General features: G+C 46.4%; 1 protein-coding gene across 3 annotated transcripts in view; it reads right to left on the minus strand.

Annotated features, from left to right (window-relative positions):
* Positions 1-2837: 2837 nt before the first annotated feature.
* The window catches only part of LOC119969010 (syntaxin-2-like), a 100760-nt gene continuing 81789 nt past the window's right edge, over positions 2838-21808 (minus strand). Inside the window, exons 9-11 of one of the 3 annotated variants that reach the window (XR_005461295.1) lie at positions 21258-21265; positions 19662-19772; positions 2838-4481 (exon numbers count right to left, since the gene is read on the minus strand). Coding sequence is in view for 1 of the 3 variants with exons in the window: in XM_038802162.1 (XP_038658090.1) it covers positions 4401-4481; positions 19662-19772 (192 nt within the window). In the remaining 2 variants the exon portion in view is untranslated. Of the gene's footprint in view, positions 4482-19661; positions 19773-21257; positions 21275-21808 lie in introns of all 3 variants that reach the window. The other 2 variants (XR_005461292.1, XM_038802162.1) reach the window with 2 other exon arrangements.

Consider the following 21808-nt stretch of genomic DNA (forward strand, 5'->3'; position numbering starts at 1 on the left):
AGTATTCATTTTTCTCCCACGTGCATAAAGCCTATTCCTGGATCGATTTTTTTGTTCTGAGCAGGGGGCTGATTTCAAGGGTGGAGGATGCCGAGTATTCGGCCATAGTCATTTCGGATCATGCCCCGCACTGGGTAGACCTGGAGCTGGGAGAGGAGAGGGACCAGCGCCTGCTCTGGCACCTGGAGGTGGGGCTGCTAGCAGGTGAGGAGGTGGGTGGGCGGGTTCGAGGATGTATCAAGAGGTACTTAGAGGCCAATGATAATGGGGAGGTCCGGGTGGGGATGGTTTGGGAGGCATTGAAGGCGGTGATTAGAGGGGAGTTGATTTCCATCCGAGCCCATAGGGAGAGGTGAGAGCAAAGAGAGAGGGAGAGGTTTGTGGGGGAGATGGTGAGGGTGGACAGGAGATACGCGAAGGCTCCGGAGGAGGGATTGCTGGGGGAGCGGCGTAATCTTCAGGCCAAGTTCGACTTACTGACCACTAGAAAGGCGGAGGCTCAGTGGAGGAAGGCACAGGGAGCGGTGTACGAATATGGGGAGAAGGCGAGTAGGATGCTGGCACATTAGCTCTGCAAGCAGGACGCGGCCAGGGAGATTGGTGGAGTGAAGGATAGAGGAGGAAATGTGGTGCGAAGGGGGGTGGACATTAATGGGGTCTCCCGGTGGAGGGGGAAGGGGGGTGGGGGGGGGGGAAAGGGGACGCTTTTTGGAGAGGCTGAGGTTTCTGAAGGTGGAGGAGGGGCAGGTGGAGGGGCTGGGGGCGCCGATTGAGCTGGAGGAGTTGGTTAAAGGGATAGGTAGCATGCAGTCGGGGTAGGCGCCGGGGCCGGATGGGTTTCCGGCCGAATTTTATAAAAGGTATGCGGACCTGTTGGGCCCCCTGTTGGTCCGGACCTTTAAGGAGGCAAGGGAGGGGGGGGGGGGCTTTGCCCCCGACTATGTCACGGGCGCTGATTTCCTTGATCCTTAAACGGGACAAGGACCCCCTGCAGTGTGGATCATATAGGCCGATCTCGCTGTTATATGTGGATGCCAAGCTGTTGGCGAAGATCTTGGCAACAAGGATAGAGGACTGTGTGCCGGGGGTCATTCATGAGGATCAGACAGGGTTTGTGAAGGGAAGGCAGCTGAACACCAATATACGTAGGCTTCTGAATGTTATAATGATGCCGGCGGTAGAAGGGGAGGCGGAGATAGTGGTGGCATTAGACGCGGAGAAGGCTTTAATAGGGTTGAGTGGGGGTACTTGTGGGAGGTGCTGGAAAGGTTTGGGTTCGGGGAGGGGTTTGTCAGTTGGGTGAGGCTGCTATATGAGGCCCTGATGGCGAGCGTAGCCACGAATAGGAGGAGATCAGAGTACTTTCGGTTGTACCGGGGGACAAGACAGGAGTGTCCCCTGTCCCCCTTGCTCTTCGCGTTGGCGATTGAGCCCCTGGCCATGGTGTTGAGGGAGTCGAGGAAGTGGAGGGGTCTGGTGCAGGGTGGGGAGGAGCACCGATTGTCACTTTACGCAGATGACTTGTTGCTATATGTGGCGGACCCAGTGGGGGGAATGCCGGAGGTGATGAAGATTCTTAGGGAATTTGGGGGCTTTTCAGGGTACAAGCTCAACCTGGGTAAGAGTGAGTTGTTCACCGTGCACCCGGGGGATCAGGAGGAGGGGATTGGTAGGCTCCCACTGAAAAGGGCAGGGAGGAGCTTTAGATACCTGGGAGTCCAGGTGGCTAGGAGCTGGGGGGGGCCCTACACAAACTTAACCTCACTAGGCTGGTGGAGCAAATGGAGGAGGAGTTTAAAAGATGGGACATGTTGCCGCTGTCGCTGGCGGGCAGGGTGCAGTCAGTCAAAATGACGGTGCTCCCGAGGTTTTTGTTCCTGTTCCAGTGCCTCCCCATCCTTATCCCGAAGGCCTTTTTAGGAGGGTCAACAGGAGTATTACGGGATTTGTATGAGCGCATGGGACTCCGAGGGTGCCTCCTGGAACAGTTTTCAGGTACCTCTCCAGTGTCCAAATCTCAGAATCCAGCTCATCAACTCCGAGCTGGAGTTCTCAAGCAACCAACACTCACTACAGATGTGGTCACTGGGAACCACAATAGGTCCACTAGTTCCCACATCATACAGGAACAACACAATCGCTTGACTCGCCATCTCCATTTTCTTTAATTAGTTTGTAATGTGGTTTTTAAAAAATTACTGCATCTCTCCTTATTACCAGTCAGAGCAATTTATAACCAGTAATTTAAAGTGAATTTCTTCCATATTAGCCAATTAAATCACAGCCTTGCTGTGTTGTCACTTTTCAATTCATTTCCCCAGTCAGCACAAGATGCTCCGGACAAGCTTGTTGATTTTAAAGTGGGATTGTTGATTGTTGAAAGGAGGCTCAGGGGAGATTTCTTTGCCGAGCACTGTGCCGAGAAACATTTTCTACTCCCCTCCCTCGGGCTAACTCAGAATCTTGCACCACGAACAGGGCACTCAGCCCATCATCTGTACCAGGTTATTGAATGAGTGATTCAATTAGTTCCATTGCCCCAGATTCTTCTTTTCAAGTCTTTACCCAATTCCTTTTTGAGTTACCGTTCAATCTGCTCTTGCTGTGTAAAAAAAAAAATCTTATCTTTCTCCTCGGTCTTTTGCCAATGATGGGAAATCCTGGTCCTCTGGTTCCTGAGGCCGCTGGAAACAGCTTCTCCTCGAGTATCAAAACCATCAGAATTTTAATTCTGTTAAATTCCCCCCTAACCTTCTCTGCTCGAAAGAAGAACAAAGCCACTCTCCCCGTATAAGTAGAAGTAACCGTCACACTAAACATTTTCTACACAAGACCAAGGCTTTGATATTATTTATTCCCAAATTTAACAAAACATAATTTACACTGAAATAATAATGCAATACAAAGTTAATTTAAGTCCCAAAATATCTACAGGGTCTAATACAGAATTCTCAGGTTTGATTGTTTCTACATCAACCAGAAAGAAAAGATATTGCTTTTCAAAAGGGATTACACAACTTTTGAAAAATGTATATATCTAAAAAAGGCACAACAACTTTGAAAACTGACCATTAACAGTGATAACCTGTGCAAGATCTAAGGCAATATTGCACAGGGACAATAACTTCCAGTATATTGCTACAATAATCTGATATTGAATGCTGTGCTCAGGTTACACAATAAGGTACAATAGAAAGTGATTAGTAAATCGGTAATGTCATATTTACAGGACTGCAAAATGAAATTTATTGGGGTTTTTCCTTTCAAACAAAAGTATACATATTCTCAACTTCTAAAATCGGTCTGGTTTGCTCTCCATTACCCTGTGCATAAAACATCGAAATGTTTAGTGTCTATCTTGGCTTAGTGGATGCATACAGGTGCATCAAAAATCAATGACATTTCCAAACTCTTATATTCACCTAGTCCACTGGTAACACGTGTATGACAGCTATTACTGTGCAATGTGTCTGTCATAATGGCTTTTACCACTTTCAAGCTGCGTTAACATGGCTGGAGCAGGATTTAAAGAGTACAATCAGTTTTGCCAAGTTGCAGGTTTCCAATTTTCTATTTTTTATTAAAGTGCAACCAAACCCCAATGATCCGGGAGGTATCGCACGTTTTATTCGCGAGGTTCAACTCTCAAAACACTCCGCTCCCAGCTTACTCATGAACTATTATTGCGAGACGTGAATGTAGATCATGGAGTTGAGGCCTTTTGACCGCTGGCCAAGGCCTAACATGGCAAAATATTACAACATAGCACCTCTCAGTGGACCCTGTACACAACAAAACGTTAATTGAGCTGTCATTCATTCAGGCCACTCTCGACTAATTTCCAGTTATTAGCAATGCATTCTCTAGATTCCGGTTTTCCCAACATAATGTTTCTTGTAAAATACATGTGTGGGTGTGTGTGGGGGGTGGGGTGGGGTGGAGCACAATCCTGACTGTTGGAGTGTTAACACCTGTTGTCCATGGGGGTGGGGTGGGTGAAAGAGGAGAAAGTGAGTTATTTTTAAACATTAATCAGCAACATTGATGATGCAAATGACATTGTTCTGGCTCGTCTCATGGCAGATAGCAGATCAAACACTAATCAACAGAATCTTTATTATGTAAACAGTCTCCGAAGCAAATGGTTAACTTAAAAAAAATAAACATTCATATGGTATAAAAAGTCAAGTATTTTACAAACTGGTCAATTAATGGCAGTAAATGCTTTGCAATCCACAAGCAAACTGTTGTTTGTTGTTGTTACACCTGCACCAAGCCATCACTTGGAAATTGAAGAGTAAATAGTTGTAAAGGCTCAGCGAGCACAATCGGCTCGATTCGGCACCGTGGGCCGTGACAAGACGTCCCTTCCTGCTCTTTGTTCCAAGGTGGGGTGCTCGCTAGGATGGGACAGTTACTCCTATGATAATCGCAATAATGACTAAGAGGACCACAACGCAAATCATGATGTAGAACATTTTCTGCAAGAGATAAAAAGGGAAAAGCATCACATTTTGGAATTTTTGTTGCTTTATTAAACCCCGAGAAAGTTTCAGCCAAGTTATTACCACTCATCAAAAAATTAATAGATAAAAATGAAGTGAAAATTAAAAGGAGGGCTGAATGACGGATGAACTTTTATTGATGCAGCCAATACCCAGAGCATTTTACAGCGAATCCATTGTTTTTGAAGTCGTTACACAAGCCCGGGGGGGGGGGGGGGAACCAATTTGTTCACAGCAAGGTGCCAAAACAAATAACGGCCTGCACCACACCTTTAAAAAATAGTTTGCAGGCGGGGGGGGGGGGGGGGGGGGGGGGGGGGGGGAATGTTGACCAGGAACCTTGGGGAAATTCTGGCTTCTCTTCGAATGGGAATTTGCTCCTGGGACGTGGGCAACACTGGTAAAGCCACTATTTGTTTTCTATTGTTCGGAACGGAGTACCGTAACTACTAGGCAACTTCAGCGAGCATTTACAAATCAACCATGACGAGTCACATACAGAATGGGTAAAGACATGCATATCCAGATGAGGACGACATTCGCCCCTCGAACCTGTTCCGCCATTCCATAAGGTCATGGCTGATCTGATTGTAAGCACAGCCCCACATTCCTGCCCAATCCCCCCCCCCCCCCACCCCCCCACCGATTGCTTATCAATAATTATCTGCTTCAAACCATCTTTAAGGAACAGAATTCCAAAGTCTCACAACCCTCAAATTTTTTCCTCGTGGGAGCGACCCTGCATTATTAAAACCGTGATCCCGAGTTCTGGACTATCCCACAAGAGGAAACGTCCTCTGCACAACCACCCTGACATGTTTCAGCCAAGTCACCTCTGACTCTTCTAAACACGAGACAATCCGCCCCTTCCAGGTGTTATGCTCCTCGTGCGCAATGTGGGAGTTCAGGGACGCGGCCGATGACCCTGACTCCTTCATGTGCAGGAAGTGTGTCCAGCTGCAGCTCCTGTTAGACCGCATGACGGCTCTGGAGCTGCGGATGGACTCACTTTGGAGCATCCATGATGCTGAGGAGATCGTGGGTAGCACGTTTAGTGAGTTGGTCACACCGCAGATGAGGATTGGTGACGGAGACAGGGAATGGGTGACCAAAAGGCAGAGAAAGAGCAGGAAGGCAGTGCAGGTGTCCCCTGCGGTCATCTCCCTCCAAAACAGGTATACCGTTTAGGATACTGTTGGGGGAGATGACTCACCAGCGGAAGGCAGTAGTAGCCAGGCTCATGGCACCGTGGCTAGCTCTGCTGCACAGAAGGGCGGGAAAAAGACTGGCAGGGCTATAGTCATAGGGGATTCAATTGTAAGGGGAGTAGACAGGCGTTTCTGTGGCCGAAAAAGAGACACCCGAATGGTATGTTGCCTCCCGGGTGCTCGGGTCAGGGATGTCTCCGATCGGCTGCAGGACATATTGAAGGGGGAGGGTGAACAGCCAGTTGTCGTGGGGCATATAGGCACCAACGATATGTGTAAAAAAAAAAAAAGGAATGAGGTCCTACAATCAGAATTTAGGGAGTTAGGAGATAAGTTAAAAAGTAGGACCTCAAAGGTAATAATCTCAGGATTGCTACCAGTGCCACGGGACAGTCAGAGTAGAAATTCAAGAATAGTCAGAATGAATACGTGGCTTGAGAGATAGTGCAGGAGGGAGGGGTTCAGATTTTTGGGACATTGGAACCGGTTCTGGGGGCGGTGGGACCATTACAAACCAGATGGTCTATACCAGGGCAGGACTGGAACCAATGTCCTAGGGGGTGCTTTTGCTAACACTGTTGGGGAGGTTTTAAACTAATGTGGCAGGGGGATGGGAACCAGATTAGGAAGTTAGAGGTCAGTAAAGAAGCAGCAACTAAAGCCAGTAAGGTACGAGACAATAAACTCAATGTGACTAAGGGGAAGAGTAGACAGGGAAGAGATGATGAGCGCAAAGGTGGTCTGAGGTGCATTTGTTTTAATGCGAGAAGTGTAGCAGGTAAGGCAGATGAACTTAGGGCTTGCATCAGTACCTGGGAATATGATGCTATTGGTATTACTGAGACTTGGTTGAGGGAAGGGCAGGACTGGCAACTGAATATCCCAGGGTATAGATGCTTCAGGAGGGAGAGAGGGAGGTAGAAGGGGTGGAGGAGTTGCATTACTCGTCAGAGATGATATCACAGCTGTGATTAAGGAGGGCATGATGGAGGATTCGAGCACTGAGGCAATATGGGTGGAGCTGAGAAATAGGAAGGGTGCAGTAACATTGTTGGGACTTTACTACAGGCCTCCCAAAAGCGAGCATGAAGTAGAGGTACAAATATGCAGACAGATTATAGAAAAATGTAGAAACGATAGGGTGGTTGTGATGGGGGATTTTAACTTCCCCAACATTGAATGGGATTCGTGTAGTGTTGGGGGCGTAGATGGAGCAGAGTTTGTAAGGAGCATCCAGGAGAGTTTTTTAGAGCAGTATGTAAATAGTCCAACTCGGGAAGGGGCCATACTGGACCTGGTATTGGGGAACGATCCCGGCCAGGTGGTTGATGTTTCAGTCGGTGATTACTTTGGGAATAGCGATCACAATTCCGTAAGTTTTAGAATACTCATGGACAAGGACAAGAGTGGTCCGAAAGGAAGAGCGCTAAATTGGGGAAAGGCAGAGTGTAACCAAATTCGGCAGGAGCGCGGGAATGTGGATTGGGAGCAGCTGTTTAAGGGTAAATCCACATTTGAAATGTGGAAGTCTTTTAAGGAAAGGTTGATTAGAGTGCAGGACAGACATGTTCTTGTGAAAATGAAAGACAGAAATGGCAAGATTAGGGAACCATGGATGACGGGTGAAATTGTGAGACTAGCTAAGTTGAAAAAGGAAGCATACATAGGATCGAGGCAACTCAAAACTGATGAAGCTTTGGAGGAATATCGGGAAAGTTGGACGAATCTCAAACGCGCAATAAAGAGGGCTAAAAGGGGTCATGAAATATCTTTGGCTAACAGGGTTAAGGAAAATCCCAAAGCATTTTATTCGTATGTAAGGAGCAAGAGGGTAACTATAGAAAGGATTGGCCCACTTAAAGACAAAAAAAGGGAATTTATGCGTGAACTCAGAGGAAATGGGTGAGATTCTTAATGAGTACTTTCCATCGGTATTCACAAAGGAGAGGGACAAGACGGATGTTGAGGCTAGGGATGGATGTTTAAATACTCTAGGTCAAGTTGTCAAACGGAAGGGGGAAGTTTTGGGTATTCTAAAAGACATTAAGGTGGACAAGTCCCCAGGACCGGATGGGATCTATCCCAGGTTACTGAGGGAAGAGAGGGTCGAAATAGCTGGGGCCTTAACAGATATCTTTGCAGCATCCTTGAGCACGGGTGAGGTCCCGGAGGACTGGAGAATTGCTAATGTTGTCCCTTTGTTTAAGAAGGGTAGCAGGGATAATCCAGGGAATTATAGACCTGTGAGCTTGACGTTAGTGGTAGGCAAACTGTTGGAGAAGATACTGAGGGATAGGATCTATTCACATCTGGAAGAAAATAGACTTATCAGTGATAGGCAGCATGGTTTCGTGCAGGGAAGGTCATGTCTTACAAACCTAATAGAATTCTTTGAGGAAGTGACAAAGTTAATTGATGAGGGAAGGGTTGTAGATGTCATATACATGGACTTTAGTAAGGCGTTTGATAAGGTTTCCCATGGCAGGTTGATGGAAAAAGTGAAGTCGTATGGGGTTCAGGGTGTACTAGCTAGATGGATAAAGAACTGGCTGGACAACAGGAGACAGAGAGTAGTGGTGGAAGGGAGTGTCTCAAAATGGAGAAGGGTGACTAGTGGTGTTCCACAGGGATCCGTGCTCGGATCACTGTTGTTTGTGATCTACATAAATGACCTGGAGGAAGGTAAAGGTGGTCTGATTAGCAAGTTTGCAGATGATACTAAGATTGGTGGAGTTGCAGATAGCGAGGAGGACTGTCAGAGAATAAAACAAAATATAGATAGATTGGAGAGTTGGGCAGAGAAATGGCAGATGGAGTTCAATCCAGGCAAATGCGAGGTGATGCATTTTGGAAGATCAAATTCAAGAGCGGACTATATGGTCAATGGAAGGGTCTTGGGGAAAATTGATGAGCAGAGAGATCTGGGAGTTCAGGTCCATTGTACCCTGAAGATGGCAACGCAGGTTGATAGAGTGGTCAAGAAGGCATACAGCATGCTTGCCTTCATTGGACGGGGTATTGAGTACAAGAGTTGGCAGGTGATGTTACAGTTGTATAGGACTTTGGTTCGGCCACATTTGGAATACTGCGTGCAGTTCTGGTCGCCACATTACCAGAAGGATGTGGATGCCTTGGAGAGGGTGCAGAGGAGGTTCACCAGGATGTTGCCTGGTATGGAGGGTGCTAGCTATGAAGAAAGGTTGAGTAGATTAGGATTGTTTTCGTTGGAAAGACGGAGATTGAGGGGGGACCTGATTGAGGTCTACAAAATTATGAGAGGTATGGACAGGGTGGACAGCAACAAGTTTTTCCCCAAGAGTGGGGGTGTCAGTTACAAGGGGTCACGATTTCAAGGTGAGAGGGGGAAAGTTTAAGGGAGATGTGCGTGGAAAGTTTTTTACGCAGAGGGTGGTGGGTGCCTGGAATGCTTTACCAGCGGAGGTGGTAGAGGCGGGCACGATAGCATCATTTAAGAAGCATCTACAGGTATATGAATGGGCGGGAACAGAGGGAAGTAGACCATGGAAAATAGGAGACAGGTTTAGATAAAGGATCTGGATCGGCGCAGGCTGGGAGGGCCGAAGGGCCTGTTCCTGTGCTGTAATTTTTATTGTTCTTTGTTCCAGGTATTAATCCAGAAAATCTCAGCTCCTTCTAACATTTACAGTTTCCTTAAATCAGGAGACCAACACTGTACACAATACTCCAGATGTGGCCTCACCAATGTCCTGTACAACTGATGTGGAGATGCCGGCGTTGGACTGGGGTGAGCACAGTAAGAAGTCTTACAACATCAGGTTAAAGTCCAACAGATTTGTTTCAAATCACTAGCTTTCGGAATGGATTCACCTGAGGAAGGAGCAGTGCTTCGAAAGCTCGTGTTTGAAACAAACCTGTTGGACTTTAACCTGGTGTTGTAAGACTTCTTACTGTACAACTGAAGCAGAACCTCCCTACTCCTGTAATCAATTCCCCTCACAATAAATGACGACTTTCTATTACTCGCTGTAACTGCTTACTAACCGCCTGCGACTCATGCTCTCGGACACCCCGATCCCTCTGTACCTCATAGCTCTGCAATCTCTCACCATTTAGATAATATGTTTTTTTAATTCTTCCTGCCAAATGGACAATTTCACATTTTCCCACACGATAGTCCATTGCCAGATTTTTACCCACTCACTTAATCCATGTTCCTTTGTAGCCTCCTTATGCCATTTTCCTAACTATCTTTGTGTCGTCAGTAAATTTAGCAACGCGAGCTTCAGTTCCGTCATCCAAGTCATTTCTATAAATTGTAAACAGTTGCGGCCCCAGCACTGATCCCTGTGGCAATCACTCGGCACATCCTGCCAACCGGCCAAAAACCCACTTACGCCTGTTTCCCGTCAGTTCGCTAGCCCTGCCAATATGTTACCCCTACATCAAGAGCTTTTATTTTCCACAATAACCTTTGACTTTGCACCTTACAAAATGCCTTCTGGAAATCCAAGTACGGTACATCTACCAGTTCCCCTTTATCCATAGCAAATGTGACGACGAACTCCAGTAAATTGGTTAAACACGGATTTCCCTTCTTGACTCTGGCCGAGCACCTTTAATTTATCTAAATGCTCTGCTGCAATATGTTTAATAACAATTCCCTGTGACAGATGTTAAGCTAACTGGTCTAAGTTTCCTTCTTTTGTCTCCCTCCCTTTTGAATAAAGGAATTAGATTAGTTATTGGGCAGCACGGTAGCATTGTGGCTAGCACAATTGCCTCACAGCTCCAGGGTCCCAGGTTCGATTCCGGCTTGGGTCACTGTCTGTGCGGAGTCTGCACGTTCTCCGTGTGTGTGCATGGGTTTACTCCGGGTGCTCCTGTTTCCTCCCACAGTCCAAAGATGTGGTTAGGTAGATTGGCCACGATAAATTGCCCTTAGTGTCCAAAATTGCCCTTAGTGTTGGGTGGGGTTACTGGGTTATGGGGATAGGGTGGAGGTGTGGACCTTGGGTAGGGTGCTTTTTCCAAGAGACGGTGCAGACTCGATGGGCCGAATGGCCTCCCTTCTGCACTGAAAATTCTATCTATGAAATTATTGTCCAATAATGGAACCTTCCTGGAATTTAGTGAATTTTGAAAAACCAATGCATCAACTTTCTTTAGCCACTTCGTCATGGTGGCACAGAGGTCAGCACATCGGACAGCACTGCCCCCCCCGCCCCAGGCACAGCGGCCAGCACTGCCCCCCCCCCCGCACCGGCACAGCGGCCAGCACTGCCCCCCCGCCCCAGGCACAGCGGCCAGCACTGCCCCCCCCCCCCCCCCCCCCCCGGCACAGCGGCCAGCACTGGCCCCCCCCCCGGCACAGCGGGCAGCACTGCCCCCCGCTCCGGCACAGCGGCCGGCACTGGCGCCCCCCCCCCTCCGGCACAGCGGCCAGCACTCCCCCCCCCCCCCGGACACAGCGGTCAGCACTGCTGCCCACACTGCTACCCCACACTGGCACAGCGGTCAGCACTGCTACCCCACACTGGCACAGCGGTCAGCACTGCTACCCCACACTGGCACAGCGGCCAGCACTGCTAGCCCACACTGGCACAGCGGCCAGCACTGCTAGCCCACACTGGCACAGCGGCAGGCACTGCTGCCCCACATTGGCACAGCGGTCAGCACTGCTGCCTCATTGGAGACATGGGATTCAGGGTGATTGTGCAGTTTGGATCAGAAATTGGCTAGCTGGAAGAAGACAAAGAGTGGTGGTTGATGGGAAATGCTCCGACTGGTGTCCAGTTACAAGTGGTGTACCACAAGGATCTGTTTTGGGGCTGCTGCTGTTTGTCATTTTTATAAATGACCTGGAGGAGGGCGTAGAAGGATGGGTGAGTAAATTTGCAGATGACACTAAGTCGGTGGAGTTGTGGACAGTGCGGAAGGATGTTACAAGTTACAGAGGGACATAGAGAAGCTGCAGAGCTGGGCTGACAGGTGGCAAATGGAGTTCAATGCAGAAAAGTGTGGAAGGAATAACAGGAATAGAGAGTACTGGGCTAATGGTAAGATTCTTGGTAGTTTGGATGAGCAGAGAGATCTCTGTGTCCATGTACATAGATCCCTGAAAGTTGCCACCCAGGTTGTTAAGAAGGCGTATGGTGTGTTAGTTTTCATTGGTAGAGGGATTGAGTTTCGGAGCCATGAGGTCATGTTGCAGTTGTACATTTGGAGTATTGCGTGCAATTCTGGTCACCGCATTATAGGAAGGATATGGAAGCATTGGAAAGGGTACAGAGGAGATTTACCAGGATGTTGCCTGGTATGGAGGGGAGATCTTATGAGGGAAGGCTGAGGGACTTGAGGCTGTTTTCGTTAGAGAGAAGAAGGTTAAGAGGTGACTTAATTGAGGCATACAAGATGATCAGAGGATTAGATAGGGTGGACAGTGATGTCTCGCACGAGGGGACATAGCTTTAAATTGAGGGGAGATAGATATAGGACAGATGTCAGAGGTAGGTTCTTTACTCAGAGTAGTAAGGGCGTGGAATGTCCTGCCTGCAACAGTAGTGGACTCGCCAACACTAAACGCACTCATTGGACAGGCATATGGACGATAAGGGAATAGTGTAGATAGGCTTTAGAGTGGTTTTACAGGTCGGCGCAACATCGAGGGCCGAAGGGCCTGTACTGCGCTGTAATGTTGTATTGCGTCAGGGACCCGGGTTCTAATCCGGCTTGGGTCACTGCCTGTGCGGAGTTTGCACGTTCTCCCCGTGTGTGCGTGGGTTTCCCCCGGGTGCTCCGGTTTCCTCCCACTGTCCAAAGATATGTGGGTTAGGTGTGGTTGTGGAGGTGGGGCCTCAATAGGGTGCTCTTTCAGAGGGTTAGTGCACTCGATGGGCCGAATGACCTCCTCCTGCACTGTCGGGATTCTATGATTCTTTTAAGGCCCGAGGATGAAAGCCATGAGGACCCGGAGGCTTGTCGGCCCGCAGCTGCAACCATTTCCTCACTACCACTTCTCTGCTGATTGTCATTTTCCCTGCGTTCCTCCATTTCCGGATTTACAGCTGCTTCTGGGATGTTACTGTATCCTTTATAGTGAAGACCGATGCAAAATAATTGTTTAATTCATCTGTCATCTCCTTATTTTTATATACTACCTCCCCAGATTCACTTTCCAACGCTCAGTTAATATAAAATATCTGTAGAAACTCTTACTATCTGCCTTTATATTACTAGCTATCTTTCTCTCATACTCTAATTCCCCTTTATTATTTTAATCATTCTTTGCTGTTTTTTTTTAAATCAGGCCAATCTTCTGACCTGCCACCCATCTTTGTGCAATGATAACTTTGAGTTAACCACAGACAGCAGATTAGCGTCCTGGTCAGTTATTTTACTACGGGTTTGCTTTGACAAATCCCAATTCAAATTCTCAAACCGCCACGGTGGGATTTGGACCCAAGTTCAGTGGAATATCAGTCCCAGTATTTGGGTTACTCCAGAAACATAGCCACTGCACCGTGGGATCCTTCATGTCCACACCAGCAGACAGACTTGGCTTAATGTCTTACCCAAAAGACAGCATCTTTGTCAATGCAGCACTCCCTCAGTACTGTGCCAAGGGTAAAACAGTATGGGACAGAATAGGAGAAAGGAGAGAGGGGGGGGGGAAAGAGGGTAACCCGTCTGACTAACCCTGGAACAAAGCAAGCAGTCAACTTCACCTTTATTATAATATTTGTGCTCATTTCAGTTCCACAGTCTCACCCTTCGAGCAGTGTAAATAGTTAAGACTTTGAAAGTCTTCAATTATTTGCTGTCAATATTTTATATTGAAATGCGGTGTATTTGGGTTTGCATGTTCAATTCCAAGAGTTCCTTAGTGAAGCAAAAGCAGCAATATTGATGACATTTGACATTTCACCCCAGCAATACCTGAAGCCAAATGGGCCCATTAAATAAATGACTGTTGGCACGAGTCAAACAACATCAATGAAAGTTGTTTGTTACTGATGGACACCAGGCTGGCTGCTTGCTATCTATCGCCTCATGGATTCTCACTCATATCAAATTGCTGCAAAATCAGGAACATCCAGCATCCTGCTGAAAGATTGACTGAAATGTTTCCTCTCTCGACAGGTAGTCCCAGATGTGTTTCCAGATCGGATTTCCAAAGGGCAGTATTTGTCCGATCCATTCTGATTAGTGAATGAGTAACGCAGGCTGGAGCGTTCCACAGGTGAATGCGGCCAACACTGCAGAGTCTGGCCATTTTAATTAAACTCTTAGACACACCGGTCAGCCTGGCTTTAAACAGCACACAGGGAAAACTGCTGCTCTGTACGGTTTAACAGTCTTCAACCCTAGAAATAATCCACTCTCTCGAAGGTCACCATGGACCAACCTCTGCTCTCAGGTTCTGAGGGGGAGGAGTGATGGACGCCTGCTCCCCACCCACTGTTTCAAACTCCAGTTGACACATTCCGGAAAGGTTAATCACACCATGTTTGGCCCCCCGACATCACCCCCGTCCCAACATTGGTTGCCTGACACATTGCGATGTCCTGCTTTCCGACACCAACTCGGAAACAAACAGACTCTGTCAATCCTCCTGAAGCAGATTCTATAATTGGATGTCACAGCAGCAATTTGCAGCTCTTGGGCCTGTCACAGGGTCATACAGCCAATAGAAAGTGAAACTAGTCCCGATTCCATAGTAACCTAATCACTCATCTGTTACTGATACTGCATCCCAGAGCTTCTGATCATCACTGTGTCAGGCAGAGTTGAAGATTGAGGGAGTAACAGGTGCGATGGGCCGAAGGGTCACCTTCTGTGCTGTAAGATTCTTTGACTTAAAGACTGGAGAGGAGCTGAAACATGTGGGTGATTTGCAAAGTTTAGTTCGTTCTTGCCGTGTGGGCAGATTCTCATGTGCGTCATCGACACTCGCTTGTGTAAGGTGCTGAACCAAACATAAAACCAATTAGCAACTCGCTCACCACACCTGCTGCTGAGCGACAATCCAGGTGAGGACAACAAAAACAACACAACCCCTGGCAGCAGTCAGGATGTGGGGCAGAAAATAAAGCAGGAGATAGATACGGCATGTAAAAAAAGGCAATATCACAATAATCATCTGGGACTTCAATATGCAGGTGGACTGGGAAAATCAGGTTGGGAGTGAGTCCCACGAAAATGAATTTGGGGAATGTCTAAGAGATGTTTTTTTGGAGCAGCTTGTGACAGAGCCGACTAGGGAATAGGCAATTCTGGATTTGGTGATGTGTAATAAGACAGACTTGATTAGGGAACTTAAGGTGAAGGAACCCTGAGGGAGCAGTGACCACAATATGGTAGAAATTACCCTGCAGTTTGAGAGGGAGAAGCTGGAGTCAGATGTAACAGTATTACAATTAAATAAGGGTAACTACACAGACATGAGGGAGGAGCTGGCCAGAGTTGACTGGAAAAGGAGCCTAGCATGGAAGACAGTGGAACAGCAATGGCAGGAGATTTTGGGGGTTATTCGGGAGGCACAACAGAAATTCATCCCAAGGAGGAGGAAACATGCTAAAGGGAGGACACGGCATCCATGGCTGACGAGGGATGTCAAGGACAGCATAAAAGCAAAAGTAAAAGCATACAAAGTGGCGAGGATTAGTGAGAAGCCAGAGGACTGGGAAGCCTTTAAAAGTGAGCAGAGGGCAACTAAAAACGCAATAAGGGGGAAGAAGATTAAGTATGAGTGCAAGCTAGCTAGTAATATAAAGGAAGATAGGAAGAGTTTTTTTCCAAAATATTAAAGGTAAGAGAGAGGCAAAAATAGACATTGGACCACTGGAAAACATGGCTAGAGAAGTAATAATAGGAAACATAGAAATGGCAGACGGACTGAATAGTTACTTGAAAAAAAAAATGAAAATCGCTTATTGTCACAAGTAGGCTTCAATGAAGTTACTGTGAAAAGCCCCTTCGCATCAGTCTTCACGGTGGAAGACACCAGTGGGATGCCAGAGTTCCAGGAGAATCAGGGGGCAGAGGTGAGTGCAGTGGCCATCACTAAGGAGAAGGTTCTGGGGAAACGAAAGGTCAGAAGGTGAATAAGTCACCTGGATCAGATGGACTACACCCCAGGGTTCTAAAAGAGATAGCTGAGGAAATTGTGGAGGCATTAATGATGATCTTTCAGGAATTACTGGAAGCAGGAAGGGTCCCAGAGGACTGGAAAGTGGCTAATGTAACCCCACTGTTTAAGAAGGGAGCGAGGCAGAAGATGGGAAATTATAGGCCAGTTAGCCTGACTTTGGCCATTGGTAAGATTTTAGAGTCCATTATTAAAGATGAGATCCGGGAGTACTTGGAAGTGCATGGTAAAATAGGACTGAGTCAGCACGGCTTTGTCAAAGGGAGGCCGTATCTAACACATCTGTTAGAGTTCTTTGAGGAGGTAACTAGTTAGACAAAGGAGAACCAGTGGACGTGATTTATTTAAATTTCCAGTGCCCTTTGACAAGGTGCCGCATAGGAGACTGTTAAATAAGTTAAGAACCCATGGTGTTCAGGGTAAGATCCTGGCATGGATAGAGGATTGGCTGACAGGCAGAAGGCAGAGAGTGGGGATAAAGGGGTCTTTTTCAGGATGGCAGCCGGTGACTAATGGTGTGCCTCAGGGGTCGGTGTTGGGACCACAACGTTTCACAATATACATTAATGATCTGGAAGGAGGAACTGAAGACACTGTTGCTAAGTTTGCAGATGATACAAAGATCTGTAGAGGGACAGGTAGTATTGAGGAAGCAGGTGGACTGCAGAAGGACTTGGACAGGCTAAGAGATTGGGCAATGAAGTGGCAGATGGAATACAATGTGGAAAAGTGTGAGGATATGCACTTTGGAAGGAGGAATTTAGGCATGGACTATTTTCCAAATTGGGAAATGCTTAGGAAATCAGAAGCACAAGGGGACTTGGGAGTCGTTGTTCACAATTCTCTTAAGGTTAACGTGCAGGTTCAGTTGGCAGTTAAGAAGGCAAATGCAATGTTAGCATTCATGTCAAGAGGGCTAGAATACAAGACCAGGGATGTACTTCTGAGGCTGTATAAGGCTCTGGTTAGACCCCATTTGGAGTATTGTGAGCAGTTTTGGGCCCCGTATCTAAGGAAGGATGTGCTGGCCTTGGAAAGGGTCCAGAGGAGGTTCACAAGAATGATCCCTGGAATGAAGAGCTTGTCATATGAGGAACGGTTGTGGACTCTGGGTCCGCACTCGTTGGAGTTTAGAAGGCTGAGGGGGGGAGCTTATTGAAATTTACAAGATACTGTGAGGCCTGGATAAGGTGGACGTGGAGAGGATGTTTCCACTTGTAGGAAAGACTAAAATCATAGGACATCATCTCAGACTAAAGGGACAATCCTTTAAAACAGAGATGAGGAGGAATCTTTTCAGCCAGAGTGGTGAATCTGAGGAACTCTTTGCCGCAGAAGGCTTTGGAGGCCAAATCACTGAGTGTCTTTAAGACAGAGAGAGATAGGTTTTTGATCAATAGGGGGATCAGGGGTTATGGGGAGAAGGCAGGAGAATGGGGATGAGAAAAATATCAGCCATGATTGGATGGCAGAGCAGACTCGATGGGCCGAGTGGCCTAATTCTGCTCCTATGTCTTATGGTCTTAAAACAGCTTCTGCTTCAAGGCGGAAACTCCCAAACTCTCCCAGAAAAACCTTTCACGACAGGGCAAGTGGATTAAAGTCTGACAGGAATCTTAAAACATCACTTCACAGAGATGAACCATCTGAGGACGCCGGGTGGATCAAGGGGAAAGAGGTGCATGGATCCAAAATTCTCTGTGGCAGGGAGCAGACTGTGCTCCTGGGTGGTTTTCAGACTCAGGTCTTTCACACGGGCCCGTTTTGAGTCCATTATTCTTTGCAATTTTTATAAATGATCTAGTCTCGGATATTGGGATCAGCATTATAAAGTGCGCAGGTGAAATGAAAGTTGACAAAGTGGTAGACAGTGAGGAAGATGGTCATCAGTTCCAGCATGGTGAAATGGCCAGATGGAGTACAATGTGGAGAATTGTGAAGTGAGACACTTTGGGAGAATAACACAAAGACAATACATCATAAATGGATCAATTTTGAAAGGTTGATGTCCATAAACGTAAATCCTTAAAGGTGGGCGACAGGGCAAGTTGAGGTGGATCAAAAAGCTATGGGTTAACTTGGATTTATAAATAGAATATGGAAGCATAGAGATCATCCTAGAACTTTACAAATAATGGTTTAGGCCTCAACTGGAGAATTATGGACAATGCTGGGCAAAGACAGACCTTAGAAAGGGTACAGAGGAGATTTACCAGGGATGCTACTGGGGACGAGGGACTTTAGTCATGAGAAGAGGTTGGTATAATGATAATAATAATAATAATAATAATAATAATAGCTTGTCACGAGTAGGCTTCAAATGAAGTTACTGTGAAAAGCCCCTAGTCGCCACATTCCGGCGCCTGTTCGGGGAGGCTGGTACGGGAATTGAACTCGCGCTGCTGGCCTTGTTCTGCATTACAAGCCAGCTTTTTAGCCCACTATGCTAAACCAGCCCGACTGCTAAGTTAGAACCATTTGCCTTGGGACAGATGAAGAGGTGGCCAGAGAGAGCATTGAAGATGATAGATTTTATTTCCTCGCCGAGTGGGTCAATATCCTGAGGTCATAGATTTAAAATCATTCGCAAAAGATCTAGAGGGAAGATGAAGAGAAATTTTTCCACTGAGCTGCCAAGATCTGGAATGTTCTGCCGGTGATGGAAATTGATTCCATCAATAACTTTAAAAAGTTGGACAGGTACTGAAGGGGTGAATCTCAGAATTGTTAGGGCACAGAATGAGGCCATTTGGCCCATCATAGCTACACTATCTCTCAAAACGAGCATCATGACTTAGTGACAGTCCTCAGGCTTGCTGCTCTTTCTGCCCAATTTATATGCCTCCTCTTTGGCTTTAACACTATCCCTGATTTCCCTGGTTAGGCATGGTTGCGCCACCTTCCCTGTGTTATTCTTGCACCAGACAGGGATGTACAATTGTTGAAGTTCATTAAATGGCTGCCATTGCCTATCCACCGTCAACCCCTTAAGTATCCTTTGCCAGCTTATCCTAGCCAATGCACATCTCGTACCATCAAAGATAGCTTTTAAGTCCAGGACCCTAGTCTCAGACTTAACTCTGTCACTTTCCACCTTAATGAAGAATTCTACCATATTATGGTCACTCTTCCCTAAAGAATCTCGCACCACAACGTTGATAATTAACCCCCTCTCACTGCACAATACCCAGTCTAGGATGGTCTGCTCTCTCGTTGGTTCCTTGACATATTGGTCGAGAAAATTATCCCGTATACATTCCAGGAAATCCGCCTCCATCACATTGCAACCAGTGTGATTAGCCCAATCAATATGTATATCGAAGTCACCCATACTACCTGCTGTACTCTTACTGCACGCATCTCTAATTTCCTGTTTGATGCCATCCCCAACCTAAACTCCCACTAACGTTTTTGCCCTTTGGTGTTCCGCAGCTCCACCCATGCTGATTCCACATCATCCAGACTAATGTCCTTCCTTACTATTGCGTTAATCTCCTCTTTAACCAGCAACACTACCCCACCTCCCTTTCCTTTCCTTCTATCTTTCCTGAATATTGAATACCCCTGGATGTTGGGTTCACATGCTTGGTCACCCTGGAGCCAGGTCACCGTGATCCCAATTACATCACATCCGTGTCAGTCTTATTAAAAATGCTCCTCGCGTTAAGTTAACAAGGTTACAGATGAAAGATACGGGATGAAGCACAAGTGCTCATTCTCAGAGCTAGCACTGGCATGATGGCCTGAATGGTCTCCTGTGCTATAAGTTTGTATAATTCCACGAATGACAATCTGTAAGCACTGAAATAGCAAACTCACCCGCCTTGCTTTGCTCTGGTATCGAACCGCTCTTTTAGTCTCTTCTTTTGCCCGCTCAATATATTCAGTAGCGTTCACCACATTTGTCTCGATGTTGTTAATCATTTCACCCTTTTTCGTTCAGTAAAGAGAAAAACAAAGTCAGTTCAAGGAACATTGTAAAATATATCCTGCCCCTTGTGTCGCTTATACTATTTATTTTCTTTGCCCACCACTAAACTGTGATTGCTATCAGCTACAGACGCTCACTCGCGAGGTCACTGAAGAGAATCACTAAAACCTCATGTTCAAACACTCAGCCCATCTAATCTGCAGCCCGCTCTTGCCCCATAAATTACCCAGTATACTCTCTTCCAGTTATATTCCGGTGTCAATAAACCATCTAAATTCCGGTACAACAGAATGATTGGACTCTGCTTCAACATGATTGAGAATTCCACACTTTGATTTTCCTGTTAAGGCATTAATCTTGCTTTTTCAATATGATTGGCGAAGAGCCATCAGTCCTTACTCAAGAGAACCCTCCCTGATCTCTAAACTTTCTATCAACTTTCTCCTTAAACTTCTGAGCCTTAAACTCTCTTCTTGACAAACGTCCATTGCTGACACCATCCCCAAACTGTGCAGGCCCTTTTTAGATCTTTTCTTGGACAGGAGAGGAAGTTGACAAGTCATAGTCTGGCCTTTCCTGTGAAGTTCCTTACGGTCCCTCAGCTGTTCGCTTGGAGCACCAGTGAGATCAGAACCTTGGGATATTAGAGGAGGTGGCACTGCACATCTTACTGCAACTGACGACCGGCCACCAGAGCATCTGCAGATTGAACTACCCTTTGTGAAACATTGCTTCCTGCTTTCAACCCTGAACAGCCTGGCCCTAATTTCAAGGTTCTGTCCCCTTGCTCCCCACCAGAGGATATAGTTCCTCGCTATCGATCCTATCAAATCTCATCTTAAACAACTCGATTAATTTAACTGACCATGGCACAGATTAGGGGAATAGAAAAATGAAATTACGCCATAAATTAATAGTTTATTAATTAATTGCACCTTCCATTCTGTAAGCCTGGCCTTGGGAAACAATGCAAAAATGACTGATTAAACAGGCATCTTGCTTTCTCGAGTCAGACCTCTGGAGTAATGAGTTTGCCAATGCAATAAAGGAGCATGGTGGATGAGAAGACACACGAGAGAACGATGGCACAAGTACATAACGAGTAACCATGAGGCGGAACAGGCACAGGAATCAAAATATTACTCAGTATGTTTGGCAAAGATACACCAGAGCACAATACACAAATTGTCTACCTTGTGGAGAGCTGCAGACAAACCTAGTGTAGAGGCCACAACAATCCTAAATTGGTGCACAATGAGTTTTTTTTCAAGATCATCGATGCTGCAATTTCAGGTGTAATACAAGTATCAATTTTTGATCCTGTGCATGTTTGCTTATATTGACATTGGTGGAAAGCTGAGTCTGAAAACTGATGAAACTTCACATTTTCTTACAGAATCGAGGTCAACGTGCTACATAAACATCACAGTGATTCAATATGCCCATCGATGGAATGGATGGAATCATGTGAATTTGTTGGTTACCTGTGTGACTGTCCCATCAGCAGCAATTAGCAAAAGAAGAGAAATCTCATTTATTTTATTACACCTCAACAAAAGCTTAGTCAGGGAGCTTAGCTTGATGCAACTCTGCTGTGTCGCAGGCACCTAGTCAACGCTCAGTGGAAATGCCTCAGATGAGAGAACTGGAAAATCAGTACTGATGTAAGAAGCTGTTTTAGAGGAGTAACTGGACACGTCGAGTACAAGCTGCATATCAAATGTAAATCTGCATGAGAAATTGTGTTAGAGAAGAAATAAATTTCTACCAGTCAATCCTGAGAGATTTGGGGAGATTATATCACTGGACGAGTAGTCCTGAGGTCCAGGCTCATGGTTCAAATCCCACCATGGCAGCTGGTGGAATGTGAATTCCGATAATTATAGAAGGCTATTCAGCCCATCGAGCCTACTCCTCCATTCAATACAATGATGGCTGGCTGATTTGGACACTTCAACCACTATCCCCATAAACCTTCACATTATTGTTAATCAGATATCCATTAATCTTTGCTTTAAAAACACAGTACAGATCC

Source organism: Scyliorhinus canicula, chromosome 1, assembly GCF_902713615.1.
Source record: "Scyliorhinus canicula chromosome 1, sScyCan1.1, whole genome shotgun sequence".
NCBI lineage: Eukaryota > Metazoa > Chordata > Chondrichthyes > Carcharhiniformes > Scyliorhinidae > Scyliorhinus > Scyliorhinus canicula.